At 34.4% G+C, this 24,772-nt stretch overlaps 5 protein-coding genes and 1 long non-coding RNA gene across 7 annotated transcripts; 4 read left to right on the top strand and 2 right to left on the bottom strand.

Annotated features, from left to right (window-relative positions):
- Positions 1 to 671: 671 nt before the first annotated feature.
- LOC124933552 (probable disease resistance protein At1g61310) lies at positions 672 to 6,574 on the bottom strand. 2 transcript variants are annotated; one of them, XM_047473967.1, is made up of 7 exons: positions 3,543 to 6,574; positions 3,081 to 3,461; positions 1,963 to 2,697; positions 1,731 to 1,817; positions 1,446 to 1,518; positions 1,098 to 1,256; positions 672 to 1,035 (listed from the first exon to the last, which is right to left on the bottom strand). In XM_047473967.1, the coding sequence occupies exons 1-4, from the start codon at positions 6,324 to 6,326 to the stop codon at positions 1,761 to 1,763; spliced, it is 3,957 nt and encodes a 1,318-aa protein (XP_047329923.1). In that variant the 5' UTR covers positions 6,327 to 6,574; the 3' UTR covers positions 672 to 1,035; positions 1,098 to 1,256; positions 1,446 to 1,518; positions 1,731 to 1,760. The 2 variants fall into 2 exon arrangements, with proteins under 2 accessions (XP_047329923.1, XP_047329924.1); XM_047473968.1 differs by having other exon boundaries at positions 1,446 to 1,498.
- A 3,418-nt stretch (positions 6,575 to 9,992) lies between these two features.
- Positions 9,993 to 10,347, top strand: LOC124933551 (auxin-induced protein X15-like). The gene has a single exon (XM_047473965.1). It carries the CDS (start codon positions 9,994 to 9,996, stop codon positions 10,264 to 10,266), a length of 273 nt encoding a protein of 90 aa, XP_047329921.1. The 5' UTR covers position 9,993; the 3' UTR covers positions 10,267 to 10,347.
- A 1,476-nt stretch (positions 10,348 to 11,823) lies between these two features.
- Positions 11,824 to 15,295, bottom strand: LOC124934195. Its single transcript, XR_007099057.1, has 3 exons — positions 14,812 to 15,295; positions 14,665 to 14,760; positions 11,824 to 11,951 (listed from the first exon to the last, which is right to left on the bottom strand). It is a non-coding gene; the product is annotated as an uncharacterized LOC124934195 (long non-coding RNA).
- Positions 13,036 to 13,608, top strand: LOC124934193 (auxin-induced protein X15-like). Its single transcript, XM_047474686.1, has one exon. The coding sequence runs from the start codon at positions 13,159 to 13,161 to the stop codon at positions 13,429 to 13,431; it is 273 nt and encodes a 90-aa protein (XP_047330642.1). The 5' UTR covers positions 13,036 to 13,158; the 3' UTR covers positions 13,432 to 13,608.
- Positions 15,296 to 16,297: 1,002 nt separating the features above from the next.
- Positions 16,298 to 16,734, top strand: LOC124934194 (auxin-induced protein X15-like). The gene has a single exon (XM_047474687.1). The coding sequence runs from the start codon at positions 16,298 to 16,300 to the stop codon at positions 16,565 to 16,567; it is 270 nt and encodes an 89-aa protein (XP_047330643.1). The 3' UTR covers positions 16,568 to 16,734.
- A 2,625-nt stretch (positions 16,735 to 19,359) lies between these two features.
- LOC124933721 (auxin-induced protein X15-like) lies at positions 19,360 to 19,830 on the top strand. Its single transcript, XM_047474160.1, has one exon. It carries the CDS (start codon positions 19,392 to 19,394, stop codon positions 19,662 to 19,664), a length of 273 nt encoding a protein of 90 aa, XP_047330116.1. The 5' UTR covers positions 19,360 to 19,391; the 3' UTR covers positions 19,665 to 19,830.
- The last annotated feature ends 4,942 nt before the right edge of the window (positions 19,831 to 24,772 follow it).

Raw genomic sequence — 24,772 nt, 5'->3', positions numbered from 1 at the left:
ATAATCCAGCTGAGTGCAGATCATTTCTCTAAAAATTGCATGTATTTGGACCAAACAAACATGTTACTGCAGATAAGACTCATCTACAGGAAACTAATCTGGTCTCAAATTGAGATTGTGACAAAGGGAAATAGAGTTGTTGAATTAGAACAAAATGCTGCTTAGGAACACAACATGATAAGGACAACTAGAAAATTTAAATCTAATATACTTTAAAGGGACTGTTTCTTTTGGGTATTTTTTTTATGTGACAATAATACTATACTTGAAGCTATTTAAGATTTTGACTAGGCTTCTTTGCCTTGATTCATGAAAGTCATTTGAATTCTGATGTTTCAAGATATATTGTGATAATAAAATTATTGTCCACATTTCAGAAAACTCAGTGTTCCATAAAAGAAAGAAACATTTGGATATAGATTATAATGTTGTTCCATAACCAATTTCTTGCAGGTTTTATTTACAAGATTCAAAAAAGAAAAGAAATAACATCAATCTTCTCCAAATACTTGAAGCTACTCAGTCTTTGAAACTACCTAGTCTGGTATCGTGTTTTCATCTTATTTTATTATGTATATCTGCAAAATCTTTCAAAAAAACAAAAAAGTAACTTTTTATTGAAATCGAAAGTGGAAGGTTTTTCAACAGTTTGCAGAATAAAAAGAGGGTGAAGAAAGAAAAAACTAAGAATACAATAAAGTTAGATTTCAATTCCGATAAGCTCGAGATAGTCCCATCAGGTGCACATTCCTTTAAGCCTACCGCCCCCAAAACTTTCTTTGAAAATTTCTCCTATTTTGTTTTTCCCATAATATCCACCACATAACAAGTGAGATACACTTCCATTCATTGCTAATAATCCCGTTCGAGCATCTCGAGATCTATTGTTCATAAAAGTCTCTAATGTTAATATTAGGAGGCATGACCCATGAATGATTGATAATGTTCTGAAGAAGAACCCAAATGGAGAAGGTCATGGGACAATGGAGGAGAATATGATTGACCGTTTCTTCGGCTTGATGACAGAAACTGCATCTATAAACATCTATTAGTAAGGGAAAATCATTTTATTTTAAGTTTGTAAAGAGTATGAATACCTCGTGAATAGCCTCCCAAGCCAAAAAAAAAGAAATCTTGAAAGAAATCTTTGGCTTCTAAAGCTCCTTCCAAAGATAGTGCTCATCAACTCCCATGGGATAGAGACGTTATAATGTAACTCGACAAATTTAGGGGATCCCTTCAAGGCGAAATTGTCCCTAGACTCCGTAGAGATTGTGGTATCGATAATGAGCAATTAGAATTCATTCATAATATAATAAGGATTTTCTCACTCCCACCCCCTTCTTTTATTTTTCTTTTACTTTTCTGTTTTTTAGGTGGGATTCTCAATACTCTCAATAGACATCTAAATTCATATTAAGTTAGGTTCTTTATAAAACTTTTACCTTCTTGAATAGGAGTCTCCTCCTTTAAAATATGGGGCCGTGCACTCTCTAGCCTCCATCATGTCGATACATTCTAGAAAAAAGATTTAAGTACATTCCAGTTAGTCCTTGATATATATTATGCAAACAATCCATAAGTTTTGTCATAAAAACTGTGCATGTAATTCTACTGAAATAGTTCAAGTGGAGAGATCATTCTTCACTAAGAGCCATTTGAACTGTTGAGAAGTAATTAAGACAATTTATTTGTAATTAACAATCTTACAATACATAGAAAGTACTCACCGATTAACCCCTTGAATTGCTTCGACTTTCTTATATCATAATCTCCATCCATGTATTCTCTTCATGTACTAGTTCTTCATTTTGTGTCTACACATAATAATCTAGTGAACTTATGGCTAAAAATTATTTAGGTATTCTTGCTTTTGTTGCACCACGACTAAAAAGTCATTCGAGCCACCAAAGTGAATATGTATAAATGAATTAAGATGAAGAAAGAAGGAGAAACTAATACCTCTATAAATAAACGATGCACTGCACTGTTAATACCACAATTCCCATAATCACAATTCCAATATGCTCCAAAAGCTCTGTTAGTATCACGATTCCAATGTATTGCTCCAAACTTATTCTGAAAAACCAGCAACCTTGGAGAATCCAAATTGCCGGGAGAGAGTGAATATAGCTTGGGGCAGTCTGATACAGTGAGATCCTCTAGTGATGGCAAGGACCAAGTATAAGCAACATCGCTAAAGCTCCTCAAAGCTGATAGATTCTTGAAGTACAATTTCTTAAGGAGTGGGAAGAAATGACTATTTCCGAGAGAATTACTTCCTCCAGCTTTATCATTCTCTTCTATTAATTCCTCCTCATTCTTCATCACCACTTCCATCATTGGACATAAAAATATATCTAGACTCTTAAGGTGTTTGGAAGCTACTCTACCTATATTCTCTGAAAACAAATATCTCACTTTGTCACATTTAGCAATATTTAGACATATCAAGTTTTCAAATAAAAGCACTCCTAATCCCGGGTGATTGTTTTCATAGATATGTATTAAATTGTTTAAATTATACAATTCCAACTTTTCTAATATCGGAAATATTGATAATAGTATAAATTGTTGAAGTTTTGTGTCATCGTCGTCTACTTCTTCAAGATGACTTCGTCTGCCTTTCCTTCCTACTATATAACTTATCTTTGGTAATGCATTTATTATCAACTCTTGTAAGGAAGGAAATGAGACCTGCATGTAAAACAAAAGAATGATACACAATTACATTTATTAATTTAAGATGTAATCAGGCAAATCTCCATATTATAATAAACTTATTTTAATTTATCAAACTGTATATTTGTCTACTCTACATATAATACTTAAATATCGTCATATATTTGTTTTAGAATGGATAAAATTTATTTCATCGATCTATTTAACTGCGAGGATCAAAAACAGTTTAGTACAAGTTATGACATGATTTTTCATAAATTCTCGTTATATATATATATATATTTTATCAATTCACCCATTTATCATATATAAACACTAATAATTACAAGTTACTCATTTATTATGATTTAAGACTAAAAACAAATACAAATTTTTACACTGACTATTGTTACTATTACCTGATCATCATGATGAAATAGTGCATGTTGAGGCTTTTCCTCATCGTCGTCCAATTTGTCGACAGCAACAACAAAACTCTGTAGTTGGTCTAAAAGGCCAAGGTGCAGTGTCTTCAAATTTGGGAATTGAATTGATTTTTTCCACTCTTCTTCTACATCCGTTGATACTCTTACTACTCCTTTCAACATTTGACAGTTTTTAATGGTTAAAGTCTTGAGATGAGAAATACTCTTCGTCATGAAGCTCTTTGAGAAGACATATATGATGCTGTCACAATTAACTATTTTCAACTGTTTTAGGGATGGAGTCACGATGTTGCACAAAGTTTCAATATTTGGAATAGATTTAATACTCAGCTCCTCCAAGCAAGGTATTTCCAACTACAAAATAAAATAAAAAATTAAAGTTAGAATATGAGATTGTTTTCCTCTTGAATTACTAAAATTTATATATGTTCACACCTTGGTTGGAAAGATAAATTGTTCCAGTCCTTTTAGCTTCAAACTTCTTAATCTAAGGAAATGAATCTCCTCTATTCCTTTGCAAAAATATTCCAGCACACGCAAGTCATAAATCTCAAGAGTTTCCAAAGCATTGAACTCAATTTTCTCGAGTTGTTCTGTCTCATCGCAAACATTAACAACTTCTCGCATCATTTCACAGTTTTTTAGAACAAGAACTTGAAGATTTTTGAGATGCCCTGATATTGACGTAGAACATAAGTGCCTCGTTTGATTGCATTCATACATTTCAATACGCCGCAAACAACGCCCAAATCCATTGATCTCTTCTATATCAGAAATTTGCAGTGATGACTGTGGGAAAAGGGGTCCACAATGTTCAAACACGATATCCTTCAATGATAGGAATCTATTTAAATGCATTTTCTCCCACATCACATAATTATCCCACAGATATAAATTGGTAATGCCCTTTTCTATTAAGAACCCAAGTTCATGGAAGAAACTGATATTGTTTTTAACATTCTTCAACCATAGTTGTCTTTCCCCACTTTCAAATTCAATATATTCTTCTCCTCCTCCTATACTTATCTTGAACTGTTTTAATAATGTTGAAGAAGAAAATAACTGAACACCTCTTGGAACTTGTTCAATATTGGGTACCTCCAATTCCAATCTCCACAATTTATGTAAGAAATCTAACTCAACAAGATCTGCTGCTTTATTGTTTCGATTAGTACTTTGTCTCCAATTCTTGAAACTACCCCACAGGTACAATTCTTGTAAATTAGTAAGCCTTGAAAGAATACCATTACTTATGAAACACTGGCACCAAGTCAAATCCAACAATTTTAAGTTTGTTAACTCACTTATTTCGTTTGGCAAAGCTTTAATTGTTGACCATCGAAGGCTAAGGGTCTCCAAGCAACTAAGATGTTGAATGAAAGATAAATTGGTTGTAATCTTCAACTTCTCAAGGGATAACATCTTCAACTTGGCTAAGTACGGAAAAGAAGAAGAAGAATATGGAACCTCACTAATCACGCCGCCGACTATATCCAAAACTTTGAGATTATCCGCCCCTTGAAAGAAATTCCCTGATATTTTAGTATTTGATTGGTAAACACGTGAACTATCCAACCTTAATAGTTCCAATTTTGAGCCTTTAAATTCTATCATATCAGGTACTTTTAGATCATTCTTCGGGAATAATATAGAAGTCATTTTAGTGTGTTGATCAATGACATTCTCTAGTTCGTTCAATCCATCACACACTAGAAAACTAAAACTATTTTCTTGTCGTTTCGCAATTGATATTCCCACATCTCTCACCACATCATGCATCATCACTACACGCTCTCCACGATCCAAAGCTTCAACCTTTATTAGCAAATTTCTCCTTATTAGGTTGTCTACTAAGGTGTAGATACGATCTCTTATATGTTTTATGTCATTTATATCTTTGAAGAGCTGCAAACCCAATGCATAACGATACAACCTCTCAATATGAATTTGTTTGTCTTCTTGGAATAAACAACATAGCAAGAACAAAAACTTGGAATTGTGATTTTCTAAGAAGTGATAACTCGTTTCCATGATCTTGTTAATCTTGTCGCTGTGTTGATCTTGATGATGATTCCTCAACTGAAAAAGCATATCCTCCCACTCGTGTTTGCTATTATCGATGAGAGCTCCTCCGACAACCTCAAGCGCGAGGGGCAGTCCTTTACATTCATCAACAATTTTTCTTGCTATTTCATTCTTCAAATGGAAATCAATATCATCCTCATTCAGATAGACTTTTCTTCTAAACAAATCTGAGGCTTCTTCACTTGACAATAAGTCAAGAGAGATTTCCTTTTTGGTAATGGTTCGATCACCTGACCATAAACCTTGAATTCTAGATGTGTAAATAATTTTACAACAATTCCCAATATCTGATTTTGTTAAAAAACCTTTTGCATTCAAATCAAACTTTTCCCAAACATCATCCAACAAGACAACAACTTTTTTGTTACTAAAAGCGTTTCGTAAATGTTGTGCTTTTAAAATCTCACTCTCTATTTCTTTAAGCGAAGACCCTAACATCTCCGCGACTTCTTGTTGGATAGTATTGAAATTGGGATTACTCGAGACAATTGAAATAACTTGAATATCAAATAAATTCTTATGAAAGTCTTGTACCTTTTGGAGGACTTGCTTAGCGAATGTGGTCTTTCCAATGCCTCCCATCCCACATATCCCTATTAACATTGTCTCTTCTCCCCGTAACATCTCAATGATGTCTTCCATAATCTGACTTCGACTATCGAAATCACAAGCATCTCCATTGTAATCGCTCATATTTATGGACGGAATGGGTAAGGCATGACCAGTATGCGGCAAGTTACCACCACGTTGAAGAAGGTCGTTGAGAACCAAAGATAACTTCTTCCCCTTCCTACCCAAAGAAAAGCGCAATCTTATATTAGGACACAATTTGATGGAGAAACACCCTTTTTGAAGATCAGCCTTATCATTGATAACATTCTCTGCTTCTGTAATTTTTCCATTTGCATCTTGAATCCACAACTCCGCGCATTCACCCAGGGTTTTCCGGATCCTCTTTTCTGCATCTTCCCTTCCTTGTACATCGTTTCTCGTTGCTTTCAGTTCAACTAGTCGAGTTTCGAGCTCTTGAATGTTATTGTTGAAACAAAACAGATAGCCAAGTTCTCGTTGAATTGGCTGAATCAACAAATCTGTGATCTTTCCAACTAGACTCAAACCAATCTCGGCTGCCATTAGATTCACAACTGAGAAAAACTGTTTTTTCTTTTCTTTTTCTTTGTCTTACTCTGTTCTTTGATTTCTTTCAGAAGAATTCATATAGTTGACTAGCCTAATAATATATAGTTTATTTATAGTATTAAATAACAATTATGCTGTTGCATGACTTTCTAACTTTTATATAGTAACATAAAAATAAGAACATGGGAAAATGTGTGTTCCTCACATGTGGATGGTATGCTAATTATTTTACTTTATTAAATTATGATAATTTCAGCCTTAAACTAACCCCACTCCCATCCCATGTCCCAAAAAAACATTAAATTTTCACTCAAAATACTAACACCTTTAATTTTAACTTAATTTTAACATACAATCATCTCTATCATAATTTATATTTGTTATGTTGGTAAAAAAAAAACTTTTAATGAAATCGTGACATAGATGGTGAAAATAACAGTTCTCAAATAGACTCATAATTTTGATGGATCAATATCTAAGTATGCATTTTAAACATTAAGATCTCCAATAAATATATCACACAACTTTAGATCCCAAATTTATATTTTGGTATATTTTTTTTTGAAAAATGTCAATTTTTTATGAAATAATACAAAATGCGTTCAAACGTTACAAACGGGATGAGAAAAATAAAACAAGAAATAAAAAAAAAGAATGGATGAATTTTAAATGTCAATATGATCATAAATTCCAATCCCTTAATATTTTGTTAAAATAGTAAAATTGGCATTAGAGAGTACTGTGATATTGAAATCCTTAATGTAGGTGTTTACTGATTTCAATAAGAAAGTATCACTAGGAACAAATAGAATAAACAAACAATGTAACTAACTATTCACATGTTTCTTTGACTTTGCAGAACATGTGAAACATTATTTGTTTATTTAATTTCGAAATCCTTTAAACTATTACATTCTATTATAGCTCTTCAATTATTAATTTGTTATGATAATCTTTTTTAAAGATTAGTTTATAAATATTGTCTAGAGAATGCAAGTATATACTTTGTTTCCATATACTTGCTGTTTTTTTTTATTTGCTAATTAACTTACTGCTAACAAGATTTGTGAAGAGTCCTTAGAATAGATAACAAAAAGGTAACAAAATAGAATCAGAAATATCAAAAAAACTAAGTTAATCAACAAAATTCTATATTGATTCTCCACGAGAACGTCATTGAATCAAAAGCATCACAAGAAGATTAAAAATCTAGATGAATGTCTTATAAATATCAAGATTAACTTCGAAAAAAATACCTGAGAGGTCTCCATGCACCCCTTGTTGGAAAACATCTCTATTTTCTTTCCTTATTGTCAATAGAACTTTAAAGTTTAAAGTTTCATTTCGTCATTAGTTTTGGTCATAATATTTCTCATTTTCTTATGAATAACGTCTCACCCAAAAGTCAATGCCAACACTACAGATATCAAGAAAGGTGTTATTAATATGGGCTCTAAAGTGGTGTGTATTAATATCTTCTAGTAGAACAAAAAGAAATGGTCTAAAAAGGATTGAGATTTGAGTGATAACTTGGTAATTGTGTTCTTTTAACAACTTTACCCACCTCATCAACAAAATGACTCCAATTGTATGACTAAGGACTAAGGGAATATGGGTTGTTTGTATCTATACAAGTACAACATATATTTTCCTTCAATCAGCCTCAAAATGAAGTGAAAACACTTAACCATAGCTTAGAAGGACCAATTGTTCACATCAATGAAAGATATACTACTAGCAAACAAAAAAAGAAATGACATGATAAGTCTTTATATATGCTTCAGTATGTGTTGTATTTTCCCTTCCCTCTATGGGCCCTAGAAGAACTAATCACATTTCATATGTTTCTTTTAACAGTGGGGACAAATTTGTTGCAAAAATACATTAATAGCAAAGGCATCTAGTTCAAAATGATTATAATAAAGAAATTCAATGTATGATAGAGACCCACTAGAAAAGATGAGACAAGGAATTAAATAAGGAGACAATGCCATGTGAATACCTTATGAATATCTTCTATTTCAATCTATACCTTCCAATTCATTTGTGGTTGTTGTTCATGTAGGGTTCTCTTCTTATTTCTCTTTTTCTCCATTCCTCTATATATACATAACTAAACATTTGTCAAATTATCAAACATTTTCCAGTCCAAAAAATCTCTATAAGTTAACATCTTACCTACAGGTTTCTTCAAGTATACATCAAGAAAAGCCACTCATGGCAATCCAATTCCTCAAGCAGATCCTTCCAAGGCACGAGCGGTCTCAAAAGCGGTCGCCGTCCCTAAAGGACATGTTGCAGTCTATGTTGGGGAGTGCCAGAAAAGGCGATTTGTGATTCCGATACCATATCTGCAAAATCCATCGTTCCAGAATCTCCTTACAAAAGCTGAAGAAGAATTTGGGTTCCATCACCAAATGGGAGGCCTCACTATTCCGTGCAGAGAAGATGCCTTCATCAATCTGCTACAACTTGACGTGAACAATGCTTAGTTAGAAAGAAGAGCATACATACAGAAATAGGCATTAGGAATTGGATAAAACTCCATTTTGTTTAACCTTAGAACTAACTTCTCTTCCAACATTTTGTACATGCAATTGTTGCTCATTTGTAGCAAGCAGCTCCATTAAAGGAAATGAAACAGAAAGAAATTCATCAGTATTTATGGGTGTCGTTTTATCACACTATTACTTAATCTCGTCATAGTACAGAGCATTAAAAGTTTATTGACCAAATACAAGAAGTTTCATAGTTCAAACGGAACCTTAATCATAATGACAAAAGGAACGAATGCTTGCTAATCCATACATACCAGTATAATTTGAACAAAAGAAAGAGAACAAGAACATAAACAAATTAAACAATATATATTAACATAAAAAAGCAATTGAAGTAAAATGGCCACCAATAGATCTGCAATTAATCCATTCCGAAAACACAAAGTGCACCTTACTGACATGCCACCCAAATATCAAATATCCTTCGTCTTCATTTTTAAACTTAAATTGTTTGATGCAGGTATTTATTCTTAAGAGATCAACCACCAACATCTGGAAAGTTTGATGTAGCTTTTCATTAACTTCGAGTGACTGATGAAAATAATAGGATGTCTGCATATGGACTGTTAACAATTTGCCTACAGAAATTAGTAACCATTGTGAATTGAAATGGACACAATAGGGTATATACTTGAACAATTTCTATGCATTCAAATTAAAGAGTATTGGGAAATAAACAAAGGCTTGTGATCCTATTTAATAATCTACTATTTGTTAATCCAAGAACATAAATGCCTTCTAACTCACTAATATCATCCATACGAATGCATAAATTCAATAGTTCACATCCTTCAAGTAATTACAAATAGGCCTGATTGGTTTGAAGGTCGGAGTTGTGACCTACAACTACAGACCCCATATTATCATGAACCATTGTTCATTTCTTTAGGCAAGTCCATGTGATATATGCCCCACTGCATGTGAATTCAATGAACCAACAATTTCTTGTTAATAATTTGAACAGACCCTTGCAATCCATAACATTACCTCTCCTTCTATATAAACATTTTCAAGCAGCAGCATCCAACCATCAAAAAAGCTCATTTCATTCTCTTAAACACTAGCAGTTTTTCATCTCGATAAAGAAAGCATCCCCTAAGATCATGGGCTTCCGCTTGCCAATCATTGCTCAGGCCAAGCAAGCAAATCGGCGGTCTCTCTCCATAGTGCCCAAAGGCCATGTTGCAGTCTATGTAGGAGAATCAGAAAGGAAACGCTATGTGGTCCCCGTTTCATATTTGAACCATCCTCTTTTTCAAGATTTGCTAGGCAAGGCAGAAGAAGAATTCGGGTTTGATCATCCAATGGGTGGTCTCACCATCCCTTGTAGAGAGGAAGAATTCATCCATATGACATGTAGCTTGAATTGCTCATGAGAAGCTTAGGATATGAAAGAGACTTCTAACATCCCTTACACAATTGCAGAGTCTTGATTTTCTATCATATGAAATTTTCAAATGTAATTATATGAAGGGAAATCAATATAAATACACTTGTATCAATCTTTTTTACATGAAGTGAAATGACAGTTGAATCAGTCTGTTAACTTTTATTTCCTTCTACTTGGTTGGTCATAAAGACTTTTTGGATTCATTTGAATTTAATTGTGTTTCCTTCTGTTAGAACGGGCAAGTATTAATCGTATCCCCTCTTTAATCATAACAAATAAACAATCTAACCAGGTGAAAACATTTGCAAAAACATAAGGAAGTTTAATTAACAAATTTGGAACCTCAATGAGAAAGTTTCATGTGCGACAAAAGCTTTAACATGCATCACTTGTATTTTGAAAAATCCACAATATGAGTTGGGTAATTAATTTTTATTTCTAAAGGGAAAAGTATAATAGATTCCTGAATTTAAACGGCAAGAGACTAGAATAAAATGTAGTACTTGTAAATTTCACAAAATTGATTTCGATTTTGGATTCCGAAAATTTAATTAATCTTCACCTGCTGTAATCTTTTGATTACTATGATGAATGGTAGTCAACAAGGGTATGCCTAGTTTATGAAAGTTTACTGTTAGATGCTTTTATGAGAATGTCCCACATTTACAGCATATTTTTCTCCCATCACCGCATTAGAGGCTATCCACCATCTTAACTATAGGTTGGTACATAATTCTTTCTAATTTCTATTGATTAAGGGACACTGAAATCATAGACAAGATTTAGATGCCCCGAACATGTCTGGCCTCTGCAAGGTTGGCGAATCATCCAATTTTTTTATTAAGGCCATATGGGTTGTTTTGTATATATAAGAACTTAAACTTTCATTCCATTAAACTGGGCCATGGCTTAGAAGGACCGCCTGTTCACAACATTGAAAGAAATGCTACCAGCAAAGAAGAAAATCATCACATGCTATGTCTTTATCTATGCTTCAGTAAGTGTTGCATATGCCTTCTCTGGCTCTAGCTAAACAAATGACATATGATGTGTTTCCTTTAATAGTGGAGAAAAAAAATTTGGAGCGTAAATGCAAATAGCCAGGGCATCTCATCCACACAAGATTATGATAAAGACATTCATTTATGATAGAGACCCACTAGAAGATATGAGACATGGAATTAAATAAGGAGACAATGCCATGTGAATACCTTATGAATATCTTCTATTTCAATCTCTACCCTCCAATTCATTTGTGGTTGTTGTTCATGTAGGGTTCTCTTCTTCTTTCTCTTTTTCTCCATTCCTCTATATATACATAACTAAACATTTGTCAAATTATCAAACATTTTCCAGTCCAAAAAATCTCATAAGTTAACATCTTACCTTCAGATTTCTTCAAGTATACATCAAGAACAGCCACTCATGGCAATCCAATTCCTCAAGCAGATCCTTCCCAAGGCACGAGCGGTCTCAAAAGCGGTCGCCGTCCCTAAAGGACATGTTGCAGTCTATGTTGGGGAGTGCCAGAAAAGGCGATTTGTGATTCCGATATCATATCTACAAAATCCGTCGTTCCAGAATCTCCTTACGAAAGCTGAAGAAGAATTTGGGTTCCATCACCAAATGGGAGGCCTCACTATTCCGTGCAGAGAAGAAGCATTCATCAATCTGCTACAACTTGACGTGAACAATGCTTAGATAGAAAGAAGAACAAACATACAGAAATAGGCGTTAGGAATTGGAGAAAACTCCATTTTGTTTGACCTTAGAACTAACTTCTCTTCCTACATTTTGTACATGCAATTTATGCTCATCTGTAGCAAGGAGCTCCATTAAAGGAAATGAAACAGAAAGAAATTCATTAGTATTTATGGGTGTCGTTTTATCACACTATTATATAATCTCGTCATAGTACGGAGCATTAAAGGTTTATTGACCAAAGGAAAGCAGTTTCATATGAGAGTTCATCGTACAAACGGAACCTTAATCATAATGACAAAAGGAAGAATGCTTGCTATTCCATACAGACCGGTATAATTTGAACAAAAGAAAGAGAACATAAACAGCAACAAATTAAACAATATATATTAACATAAAAAAGTAATTGAAGTAAAACCGCCATCAATAGATCAGCAATTAAGCCATTCTGAAAACACAAAGCGCACCTTACTGACATGACACCCAAATATCAAATATCCTCCGTCTTCATTTTTTAAACTTAAATTGTTTGATGTAGGTATTTTTCTTAAGAGACTAACCACCAACATCTGGAAAGTTTGATGTAGCTTTTCATTAACTTCCAGTGACTGGTGAAAAATAATAAGATGCCTGCATATGGACTGTTAACAATTTGCCTACAGAAATTAGTAACCATTGTGAATTGCAATGGACACAATAGGGCATATACTTGAACAATTTCTGTGAAATCAAATTAAAGAGTATTGGGAAATAAACAGAGGTTTGTGATCCTACTTAACAATCTACTATTTCTTGCTCCAATAAAAAAATAGCTTCTAACTCACTAATCATATCCATATGAATGCATAAAGTCAGTAATTCACATCTTTCAAGTAATTACAAGTAGGCCTGATTGGATTGTAGGTCGGAGCTGTCACCTACAGCTACAGGCCCCATATTATCATGAACCATTGTTCATTTCTTTAGGCAAGTCCATGTGATATATGCCCCACTGCATGTGAATTCAATGAACCAACAATTTCTTGTTAATAATTTGAACAGACCCTTGCAATCCATAACATTACCTCTCCTTCTATATAAACATTTTCAAGCAGCAGCATCCAACCATCAAAGCTCATTTCATTCTCTTAAACACTAGCAGTTTTTCTTCTCGATAAAGAAAGCATTCCCTAAGATCATGGGCTTCCGCTTGCCAATCATTGCTCAGGCCAAGCAAGCAAATCGGCGGTCTCTCTCCATAGTGCCCAAAGGCCATGTTGCAGTCTATGTAGGAGAATCAGAAAGGAAACGCTATGTGGTCCCCGTTGCATATTTGAACCATCCTCTTTTCCAAGATTTGCTAAGCAAGGCAGAAGAAGAATTCGGGTTTGATCATCCAATGGGTGGTCTCACCATCCCTTGTAGAGAGGAAGACTTCATCCATATGACATGCAGCTTGAATTGCTCATGAGAAGCTTAGGATATGAAAGAGACTTCTAACATCCCTTACACAACTGCAGAGCCTTGATTTTCTTTCATATGAAATTTTCAAATGTAATCATGTGACGGGAAATCAATACCAATACACTTGTATCATTCTTTTTTGCATGAAGTGAAATGACAGTTGAATCAGTCAGTTAATTTTTATGTCCTTCTACTTGGTTGGTCATAAAGACTTTTTGGATTCATTTGAACTTCTGAATTGTGTTTCCTTCTGTTAGAACGGGCAAGTATTAATTGTATCCCTTCTTTAATCCTAACAAATAAACAATCTAACCAGGTGAAAACATTTGAAAAAACATAAGGAAGTTCAATTAACAAATTTGGAACCTCAATGAGAAAGTTTCATCTGCGACAAATGCTTTAACATGCATCACTTGTATTTTAAGAAATCCACAATATGAGTTGGGTAATTAATTTTTATTTCTAAAGGGAAAATTATAATAGATTCCTGAATTTAAACGGCAAGAGACTAGAATAAAAGGTAGTACTTGTAAATTTCAAAAAATTGATTTCGTTTTTGGATTCCGAAAATTTAATTAATCTTCACCTGCTGTAATCTTTTGATTACTATGATGAATGGAAGGCAGCAAGGGTATGCCGAGATTTATGAAAGTTTACTGTTAGATACTTTTATGAGAATGTCCCACATTTACAGCATATTTTTCTCCCATCACCGCATTAGAGGCTATCTATCATCTTAACTATAGGTTGGTACATAATTCTTTCTAATTTCTATTGATTAAGGGACACTGAAATCATAGACAAGATTTAGATGCCCCAAACATGTCTGGCCTCTGCAAGGTTGGCGAATCATCCACTTTTTTTATTAAGGCTATATGGGTTGTTTTGTATATATAAGAACTTAAACTTTCATTCTATTAAACTGGGCCATGGCTTAGAAGGACCGCCTGTTCACAATATTGAAAGAAATGCTACCAGCAAAGAAGAAAATCACCACATGCTATGTCTTTATCTATGCTTCAGTAAGTGTTGCATTTGCCCTCTCTGGCTCTAGCGAAACAAATGACATATGATGTGTTTCCTTTAATAGTGGAGAGAAGAATTTGGAGCGAAGATACAAATAGCCAGCGCATCTCATGCACACATGATTATGATAAAGGCATTCATTTATGATAGAGACCCGCTAGAAGAGATGAGATGAGACACGGAATTAAATAAGGAGACAATGCCATGTGAGTACCTTGTGAATATCTTCTATTTCAATCTCTACCTTCCAATTAATTTCTGGTTGTTGTTCATGTAGGGTTCTCTTATTCTTTCTTCTTTCTCCATTCCTCTATATATACATAACTAAACATTTGTCAAATTATCAAAATTAACATCTTACCTTCAAGTTTCTCCGAGTATCCATCAAAAACAGGCACTCATGGCAATCCAATTCCTCAAGCAGATCCTTCCCAAGGCACGAGCGATTTCAAAAGCAGTCGGCGTCCCTAAAGGACATGTTGCAGTCTATGTTGGGGAGTGCCAGAAAAGGCGATTTGTGATTCCGATATCATATCTGCAAAATCCATCGTTCCAGAATCTCCTTACGAAAGCTGAAGAAGAATTTGGGTTCCATCACCAAATGGGAGGCCTCACTATTCCGTGCAGAGAAGAAGCCTTCATCAATCTGCTACAACTTGACGTGAACAATGCTTAGTTAGAAAGAAGAGCATACATACAAAAATAGGCATTAAGAATTGGAGAAAACTCCATTTTGTTTGACCTTAGAACTAACTTCTCTTCCTACATTTTGTACATGCAATTTTTGCTCATTTGTAGCAGGCAGCTCCATTAAAGGAAATGAAACCGAAAGAAATTCATCAGTATTTATGGGTTTCGTTTTATCACACTATTACTTAATCTCGTCATAGTACAGAGCATTAAAGGTTTATATACCAAATACAAGCAGTTTCATAGTTCAAACGGAACCTTAATCATAATGACAAAAGGAACGAATGCTTACTAATCCATACATACCAGTATAATTTGAACAAAAGAAAGAGAACACGAACAGAAACAAATTTAACAATATATATTAACATAAAAAAGTAATTGAAGTAAAATGGCCACCAATAGATCAGTAATTAATCCATTCCGAAAACAGAAAGTGCACCTTACTGACATGCCACCCAAATATCAAATATCCTTCGTCATCATTTTTAAACTTAAATTGTTTGATGTAGGTATTTATTATTAAGAGATCAACCACCAACATCTGGAAAGTTTGATGTAGCTTTTCATTAACTTCTATTGAGTGGTGAAAAGTAATAGGATGTCTGCAATTACACTGTTAACAATTTGCCTACAGAAATTAGTAACCATTGTGAATTGCAATGGACACAACAGGAAATACTTGAACAATTTCTATGCATTCAAATTAAAGAGTATTGGGAAATAAACAGAGGCCTGTGATCCTAATTAACAATCTACTGTTTCTTGTTCCAAGGAAAAATAAATGGCTTCTAACTCACTAATCTTACCCAAATGATTGCATAAATTCAGTAATTCACATCTTTCAAGTAATTACAAGTAGGCCTGATTGGATTGTAGGTCGGAGTTGTCACCTACAACTACAGGCCCCATATTATCATGAATCATTGTTCATTTCTTTTGGCAAGTCCATGTGATATATGCCCCACTGCATTGTGCATTCAATGAACCAACAATTTCTTCTTAATAAATGAAACAGATCCCTGCAATCCATAACATTACCTCTCCTTCTATATAAACATTTTGAAGCAGCAACATCCAAGCATCAAAGCTCACTTCCTTCTTTTAAACACTAGCAATTTTTGTTTTTCAAAAAAAAAAAAGCATTCTCTAAGATCATGGGCTTCCGCTTGCCAATCCTTCAAGCCAAGCAAGCAAATCGACGGTCTCTCTCCATAGTTCCCAAAGGCCATGTTGCAGTCTATGTAGGAGAATCAGAAAGGAAACGTTATGTGGTCCCCGTTTCATATTTGAACCATCCTCTTTTTCAAGATTTGCTCAGCAAGGCAGAAGAAGAATTCGGGTTTGAGCATCCAATGGGTGGTCTCACCATCCCTTGTAGAGAGGAAGACTTCATCCATATGACATGCAGCTTGAATTGCTCATGAGAAGATTAGGATATGAAAGCGACTTCTAACATCACTTACACAACTGCCGAGTCTTGATTTTATTTCATATGAAATTTTCAAATGTAATCATATGACGGGAAATCAATACAATTACACTTGTATCATTCTTTTTTGCTTGAAGTAAAATGACAGTTGTTAACTTTTATCTCCTTCTACTTGGTTGGTCATAAAGACCTTTTGGGTTCAACTGAACTTCTGAATTGTGTTTCATTTTATAGAATAGACCAATATTAATCGTATCCCCTCTTTAATCCTAACAAATAAATAATCTAACAAGGAGAAAACATTTGCACAATCCTAAGGAAAACCAATTAACAAATTTGGAACATCAAGAAGAAAGTTTCATCTGCGACAAACGTGTATCACTTGTATTTTGCACATGAGGAACTAGAAATCCACAATAGAACTAGTAATTCATTTATATTTCTCAAACGAACGTCTATGATAGATCCCTAAAATTAAACAGAAAGGTACTAGAATAAAATGTAGTTATTGTAAATTTCACAAAAATGATTTAGATTTTGGATTCAGAAAATTTCATAATTTTTCACTTACAGTTAACTGTAATGAATGGATGGCAACAAGGGTGTCTCTAGATTTATGAAAGTTTACTGTTAGATGCTTTTATGCGAATCTCTCATATTTACGGCATATTTTTTTCCAATCACCGCATTAGAGGTTATCCACAATCTTAACTATAGGTTGGTACATAAATCCTTCTAATTTCTATTGATTAATGGGACACTGAAACCATAGACAAGATTTAGATTCCCTTAACATGTCTTGCCTCTGCAAGGTTGGCAATTCATCCAATTTTTTTTGTTAAGGCCATATGGGTTGTTTCTATATATAAGTATGTATACTATCATTCCATTAAATTGGGCCATAGCTTAGAAGAACCAACTGTTCACATCATTGAAAGATATTCTACCAGCAAAGAAGAAAATCATCACATGCTATGTCTTTATCTATGCTTAAGTAATGTTGCATTTGCCCTCTCTGTCTCTAGATAAACAAACAGATGACATATGATGTGTTTCCTTTAATAGTGGAGAAAAAAAATTTGGAGCGAAAATGCAAATAGCCAGGACATCTCATTCACACAAGATTATGATAAAGACATTCATTTTTGATAGAGACCCACAAGAAGATATGAGACATGGAATTAAATAAGGAGACAATGCCATGTGAATACCTTATAAATATCTTCTATTTCAATCTCTACCTTTCATCCAATTCATTTGTGGTTGTTGTTCATGTAGGGTTCTCTTCTTCTTTCTTCATTCCTCTATATATACATAACTAAACATTTGTCAAATTATCAAACATTTTCCAATCCAGAAAATCTCATAAGTTAACATCTTACCTTCAAGTTTCTTCAAGTATACATCAAGAAAAGCCACTTATGGCAATCCAATTCCTCAAGCAGATCCTTCCCAAGGCACGAACAATCTCAAAAGCGGTTGGCGTCCCTAAAGGACATGTTGCAGTCTATGTAGGGGAGTGCCAAAAAAGGCGATTTGTCCGATATCATATCTGCAAAATCCGTCGTTCCAGAATCTCCTTACGAAAGCTGAAGAAGAATTTGGGTTCCATCACCAAATGGGAGGCCTCACTATTACGTGCAGAGAAGAAGCATTCATCAATCTGCTACAATTTGATGTGAACAATGCTTAGTTAGAAAGAAGAGCAAACATACAGAAATAGGCGTTAGGAATTGGAGAAAACTCCATTTTGTTTGACCCTAGAACTTACTTCTCTTCCTACATTTTGTACATGCAATTTATGCTCATTTGTAGCAAGCAGCTCCATTACAGGAAATGAAACAGAAAGAAATTCATTAGTATTTATGGGTTTCGTTTTATCACACTATTATTTAATCTCGTCATAGTACAAACGGAACCTTAATCATAATGAAAAAAGGAACGAATGCTTGCTAATCCATACATACCAGTATAATTTGAACAAAAGAAAGAGAACACGAACAGCAACAAATTAAACAATATAAATTAACATAAAAAAGTAATTGAAGTAAAATGGTCACCATTAGATCAGCAATTAATTCATTCCGAAAACACAAAGTGCACCTTACTGACATGCCACCCAAATATCAAATATCCTTCGTCTTCATTTTTAAACTTCAATTGTTTGATGCAGGTATTTATTCTTAAGAGATCAACCACCAACATCTGAAAAGTTTAATGTAGCTTTTCATTAACTTCTAGTGACTAGTGACTGATGAAAATAATAGGATGTCTGCATATGAACTGTTAACAATTTGCTTACAGAAATTAGTAACCATTGAGAATTGAAATGGACACAATAGGGTATATACTTGAACAATTTCTATGCATTCAAATTAAAGAGTATTGGGAAATAAACAAAGGCCTGTGATCCTATTTAACAATCTACTATTTGTTAATCCAAGAACATAAATACCTTCTAACTCACTAATATCATCCATACGAATGCATAAATTCAATAGTTCACATCCTTCAAGTAATTACAACTAGGCCAGATTGGTTTGTAGGTCGGAGTTGTCACCTACAACTACAGGCCCCATATTATCATGAACCATTGTTCATTTCTTTAGGCAAGTCCATGTGATATATGCCCCACTGCATGTGAATTCAATGAACCAACAATTTCTTGTTAATAATTTGAACAGACCTTGCAATCCATAACATTACCTCTCCTTCTATATAAACATTTTCAAGCAGCAGCATCCAACCAGCAAAGCTCATTTCCTTCTCTTAAACACTAGTAGTTTTTCTTTTCAAGAAAGAAAGCATTCCCTAAGATTATGGGCTTCCGCTTGCCAATCATTGCTCAGGCCAAGGAAGCAAATCGGTGGTCTCTCTCCATAGTGCCCAAAGGCCATGTTGCAGTCTATGTAGGAGAATCAGAAAGGAAACGCTATGTGGTCCCCGTTTCATATTTGAACCATCCTCTTTTTCAAGATTTGCTAAGCAAGGCAGAAGAAGAATTCGGGTTTGATCATCCAATGGGTGGTCTCACCATCCCTTGTAGAGAGGAAGACTTCATCCATATGACATGCAGCTTGAATTGCTCATGAGAAGCTTAGGATATGAAAGAGACTTCAAACATCCCTTACACAACTGCAGAGTCTTGATTTTCTTTCATATGAAATTTTCAAATGTAATCATATGACGGGAAATCAATACCAATACACTTGTATCATTCTTTTTTGCATGAAGTGAAATGACAGTTGTTAACTTTTATTTCCTTCTACTTGGTTGGTCATAAAGACTTTTTGGATTCATTTGAACTTCTGAATTGTGTTTCCTTCTGTTAGAACGGGCAAGTATTAATCGTATCCCCTCTTCAATGCTAACAAATAAACAATCTAACCAGGTGAAAACATTTGAATAAACATAAGTTCAATTAACAAATTTGGAACCTCAATGAGAAAGTTTCATCTGCGACAAATGCTTTAACATTCATCACTTGTATTTTGAGAAATCCACAATATGAGTTGGGTAATTAATTTTTATTTCTAAAGGGAAAATTATAATAGATTCCTGAATTTAAACGGCAAGAGACAAGAATAAAAGGTAGTACTTGTAAATTTCACAAAATTGATTTCGATTTTGGATTCCAAAAATTTAATTAATCTTCACCTGCTGTAATCTTTTGATTACTATGATGAATGGAAGGCAACAAGGGTATGCCTAGATTTATGAAATTTTACTGTTAGATGATTTTATGAGAATGTCCCACATTTACAGCATATTTTTCTCCCATCACCGTATTAGAGGCTATCCATCATCTTAACTATAGGTTGGTACATAATTCTTTCTAATTTCTATTGATTTAGATGCCCCAAACATGTCTGGCCTCTGCAAGGTTGGCGAATCATCCAATTTTTTTATTAAGGCCATATGGGTTGTTTTGTATATATAAGAGCTTAAACTTTCATTCCATTAAACTGGGCCATGGCTTAGAAGGACCGCCTGTTCACAACATTGAAAGAAATGCAACCAGCAAAGAAGAAAATCATCACATGCTATGTCTTTATCTATGCTTCAGTAAGTGTTGCATTTGCCCTCTCTGGCTCTAGCTAAACAAATGACATATGATGTGTTTCCTTTAATAGTGGAGAAAAAAATTTGGAACGAAAATGCAAATAGCCAGGGCATCTTATCCACACAAGATTATGATAAAAACATTCATTTATGATAGAGACCCACTAGATGATATGAGACATGGAATTAAATAAGGAGACAATGCCATGTGAATACCTTATGAATATCTTCTATTTCAATCTCTACCTTCCAATTCATTTGTGGTTGTTGTTCATGTAGGGTTCTCTTCTTCTTTCTCTTTTTCTCCATTCCTCTATATATACATAACTAAACATTTGTCAAATTATCAAACATTTTCCAGTCCAAAAAATCTCATAAGTTAACATCTTACCTTCAGGTTTCTTCAAGTATACATCAAGAACAGCCACTCATGGCAATCCAATTCCTCAAGCAGATCCTTCCCAAGGCACGAGCGGTCTCAAAAGCGGTCGCCGTCCCTAAAGGACATGTTGCAGTCTATGTTGGGGAGTGCCAGAAAAGGCGATTTGTGATTCCGATATCATATCTGCAAAATCCGTCGTTCCAGAATCTCCTTACGAAAGCTGAAGAAGAATTTGGGTTCCATCACCAAATGGGAGGCCTCACTATTCCGTGCAGAGAAGAAGCATTCATCAATCTTCTACAACTTGACGTGAACAATGCTTAGATAGAAAGAAGAGCAAACATACAGAAATAGGCGTTAGGAATTGGAGAAAACTCCATTTTGTTTGACCTTAGAACTAACTTCTCTTCCTACATTTTGTACATGCAATTTATGCTCATCTGTAGCAAGGAGCTCCATTAAAGGAAATGAAACAGAAAGAAATTCATTAGTATTTATGGGTGTCGTTTTGTCACACTATTATTTAATCTCATCATAGTACGGAGCATTAAAGGTTTATTAACCAAAGGAAAGCAGTTTCATATGAGAGTTCATCGTTCAAACGGAACCTTAATCATAATGACAAAAGGAAAAATGCTTGCTATTCCATACAGACCGGTATAATTTGAACAAAAGAAAGAGAACATCAACAGAAACAAATTAAACAATATATATTAAAATAAAAAAGTAATTGAAGTAAAATCGCCACCAATAGATCAGCAATTAAGCCATTCTGAAAACACAAAGTGTACCTTACTGACATGACACCCAAATATCAAATATCCTCCGTCTTCATTTTTTAAACTCAAATTGTTTGATGTATGTAATTGTTTCTTAAGAGACTAACCACCAACATCTGGAAAGTTTGATGTAGCTTTGCATTAACTTCCAGTGACTGGTGAAAAATAATAAGATGTCTGCATATGGACTGTTAACAATTTGCCTACAGAAATTAGTAACCATTGTGAATTGCAATGGACACAATAGGGCATATACTTGAACAATTTCTGTGAAATCAAATTAAAGAATATTGGGAAATAAACAGAGGTCTGTGATCCTACTTAACAATCTACTATTTCTTGCTCCAATAAAATAAATGGCTTCTAACTCACTTATCTTATCCATATGAATGCATAAAGTCAGTAATTCACATCTTTCAAGTAATTACAAGTAGGCCTGATTGGATTGTAGGTCCGAGCTGTCACCTACAGCTACAGGCCCCATATTATCATGAACCATTGTTCATTTCTTTAGGCAAGTCCATGTGATACATGCCCCACTGCATTGTGCATTCAATGAACAAACAATTTCTTGTTAATAATTGAAACAGATCCTTGCAATCCATAACATTACCTCTCCTTCTATATAAACATTTTCAAGCAGCAACATCCAAGCATCAAAGCTCACTTCCTTCTGTTAAACACTAGCAGTTTGTGTTTTTCAAAAAAGAAAGCATTCCCTAAGATCATGGGCTTCCGCTTGTCAATCATTGTTCAAGCCAAGCAAGCAAATCGACGGTCTCTCTCCATAGTGCCCAAAGGCCATGTTGCAGTCTATGTAGGAGAATCAGAAAGGAAACGTTATGTGGTCCCCGTTTCATATTTGAACCATCCTCTTTTTCAAGATTTTCTCAGCAAGGCAGAAGAAGAATTCGGGTTTGATCATCCAATGGGTGGTCTCACCATCCCTTGTAGAGAGGAAGACTTCATCCATATGACAATATGACATGCAGCTTGAATTGCTCATGAGAAGCTTAGGATATGAAAGAGACTTCAAACATCCCTTACACAACTGCAGAGTCTTGATTTTCTTTCATATGAAATTTTCAAATGTAATCATATGACGGGAAATCAATACCAATACACTTGTATCATTCTTTTTTGCATGAAGTGAAATGAAAGTTGAATCAGTCAGTTAACTTTTATTTCCTTCTACTTGGTTGGTCATAAAGACTTTTTGGATTCATTTGAATTTAATTGTGTTTCCTTCTGTTAGAACGAGCAAGTATTAATCGTATCCCCTCTTTAATCCTAACAAATAACCAATCTAACTAGGTGAAAACATTTGAAAAAACATAAGGAAGTTCAATTAACAAATTTGGAACCTCAATGAGAAAGTTTCATCTGCGACAAATGCTTTAACATGCATCACTTGTATTTTGAGAAATCCACAATATGAGTTGGGTAATTAATTTTTATTTCTAAAGGGAAAAGTATAATAGATTCCTGAACTTAAACGGCAAGAGACTAGAATAAAATGTAGTACTTGTAAATTTCACAAAATTGATTTCGATTTTGGATTCCAAAAATTTAATTAATCTTCACCTGCGGTAATCTTTTGATTACTCTGATGAATGGAAGGCAACAAGGGTATGCCTAGATTTATGAAAGATTACTGTTAGATGCTTTTATGAGAATGTCCCACATTTACAGCATATTTTTCTCCCATCACCGCATTAGAGGCTATCCACCATCTTAACTATAGGTTGGTACATAATTCTTTCTAATTTCTATTGATTAAGGGACACTGAAATCATATACAAGATTTAGATGCCCCAAACATGTCTGGCCTCTGCAAGGTTGGCGAATCATCCAATTTTTTTATTAAGGCCATATGGGTTGTTTGTATATATAAGAACTTAAACTTTCATTCCATTAAACTGGGCCATGGCTTAGAAGGACCGCCTGTTCACAACAATGAAAGAAATGCTACCAGCAAAGAAGAAAATCATCACATGCTATGTCTTTATCTATGCTTCAGTAAGTGTTGCATTTGCCCTCTCTGGCTCTAGCTAAACAAATGACATATGATGTGTTTCCTTTAATAGTGGAGTGAAGATACAAATAGCCAGGGCATCTCATCCACACATGATTATGATAAGGACATTCATTTATGATAGAGACCCACTAGAAGATATGAGACATGAAATTAAATAAGGAGACAATGCCATGTGAATACCTTATGAATATCTTCTATTTCAATCTCGACCTTCCATCCAATTCATTTGTGGTTGTTGTTCATGTAGGGTTACCTTCTTCTTTCTTCATTCCTCTCTATATACATAAGTAAGCATTTGTCAAATTATCAAACATTTTCCAATCCAAGAAATCTCATAAATTAACATCTTACCTTCAAGTTTCTCCGAGTATCCATCAAGAACAGCCACTCATGGCAATCCAATTCCTCAAGCAGATCCTTCCCAAGGCACGAGCGATCTCAAAAGCAGTCGGCGTCCCTAAAGGACATGTTGCAGTCTATGTTGGGGAGTGCCAGAAAAGGCGATTTGTGATTCCGATATCATATCTGCAAAATCCGTCGTTCCAGAATCTCCTTACGAAAGCTGAAGAAGAATTTGGGTTCCATCACCAAATGGGAGGCCTCACTATTCCGTGCCGAGAAGAAGCCTTCATCAATCTGCTACAACTTGACGTGAACAATGCTTAGTTAGAAAGAAGAGCATACATACAGAAATAGGCATTAGGAATTGGAGAAAACTCCATTTTGTTTGACCTTAGAACTAACTTCTCTTCCTACATTTTGTACATGCAATTTATGCTCATTTGTAGCAAGTAGCTCCATGAAAGGAAATGATTTGTTTGTATTGAACATGTATTCATGCAGAATATTTAGGTGTTAAAAATGTAGTGGTTTTCCTCACTGTAGCTATAGACAATTTTCAAAAAACTGCAAGTAAGTTGAATCCAAATCAATCTAAAC

This window comes from Impatiens glandulifera, chromosome 4 (assembly GCF_907164915.1).
Source record: "Impatiens glandulifera chromosome 4, dImpGla2.1, whole genome shotgun sequence".
NCBI lineage: Eukaryota > Viridiplantae > Streptophyta > Magnoliopsida > Ericales > Balsaminaceae > Impatiens > Impatiens glandulifera.
The sequence above is the reverse complement of the archived record's forward strand: the minus strand, read 5'-3'. Positions and strand labels throughout refer to the sequence as shown.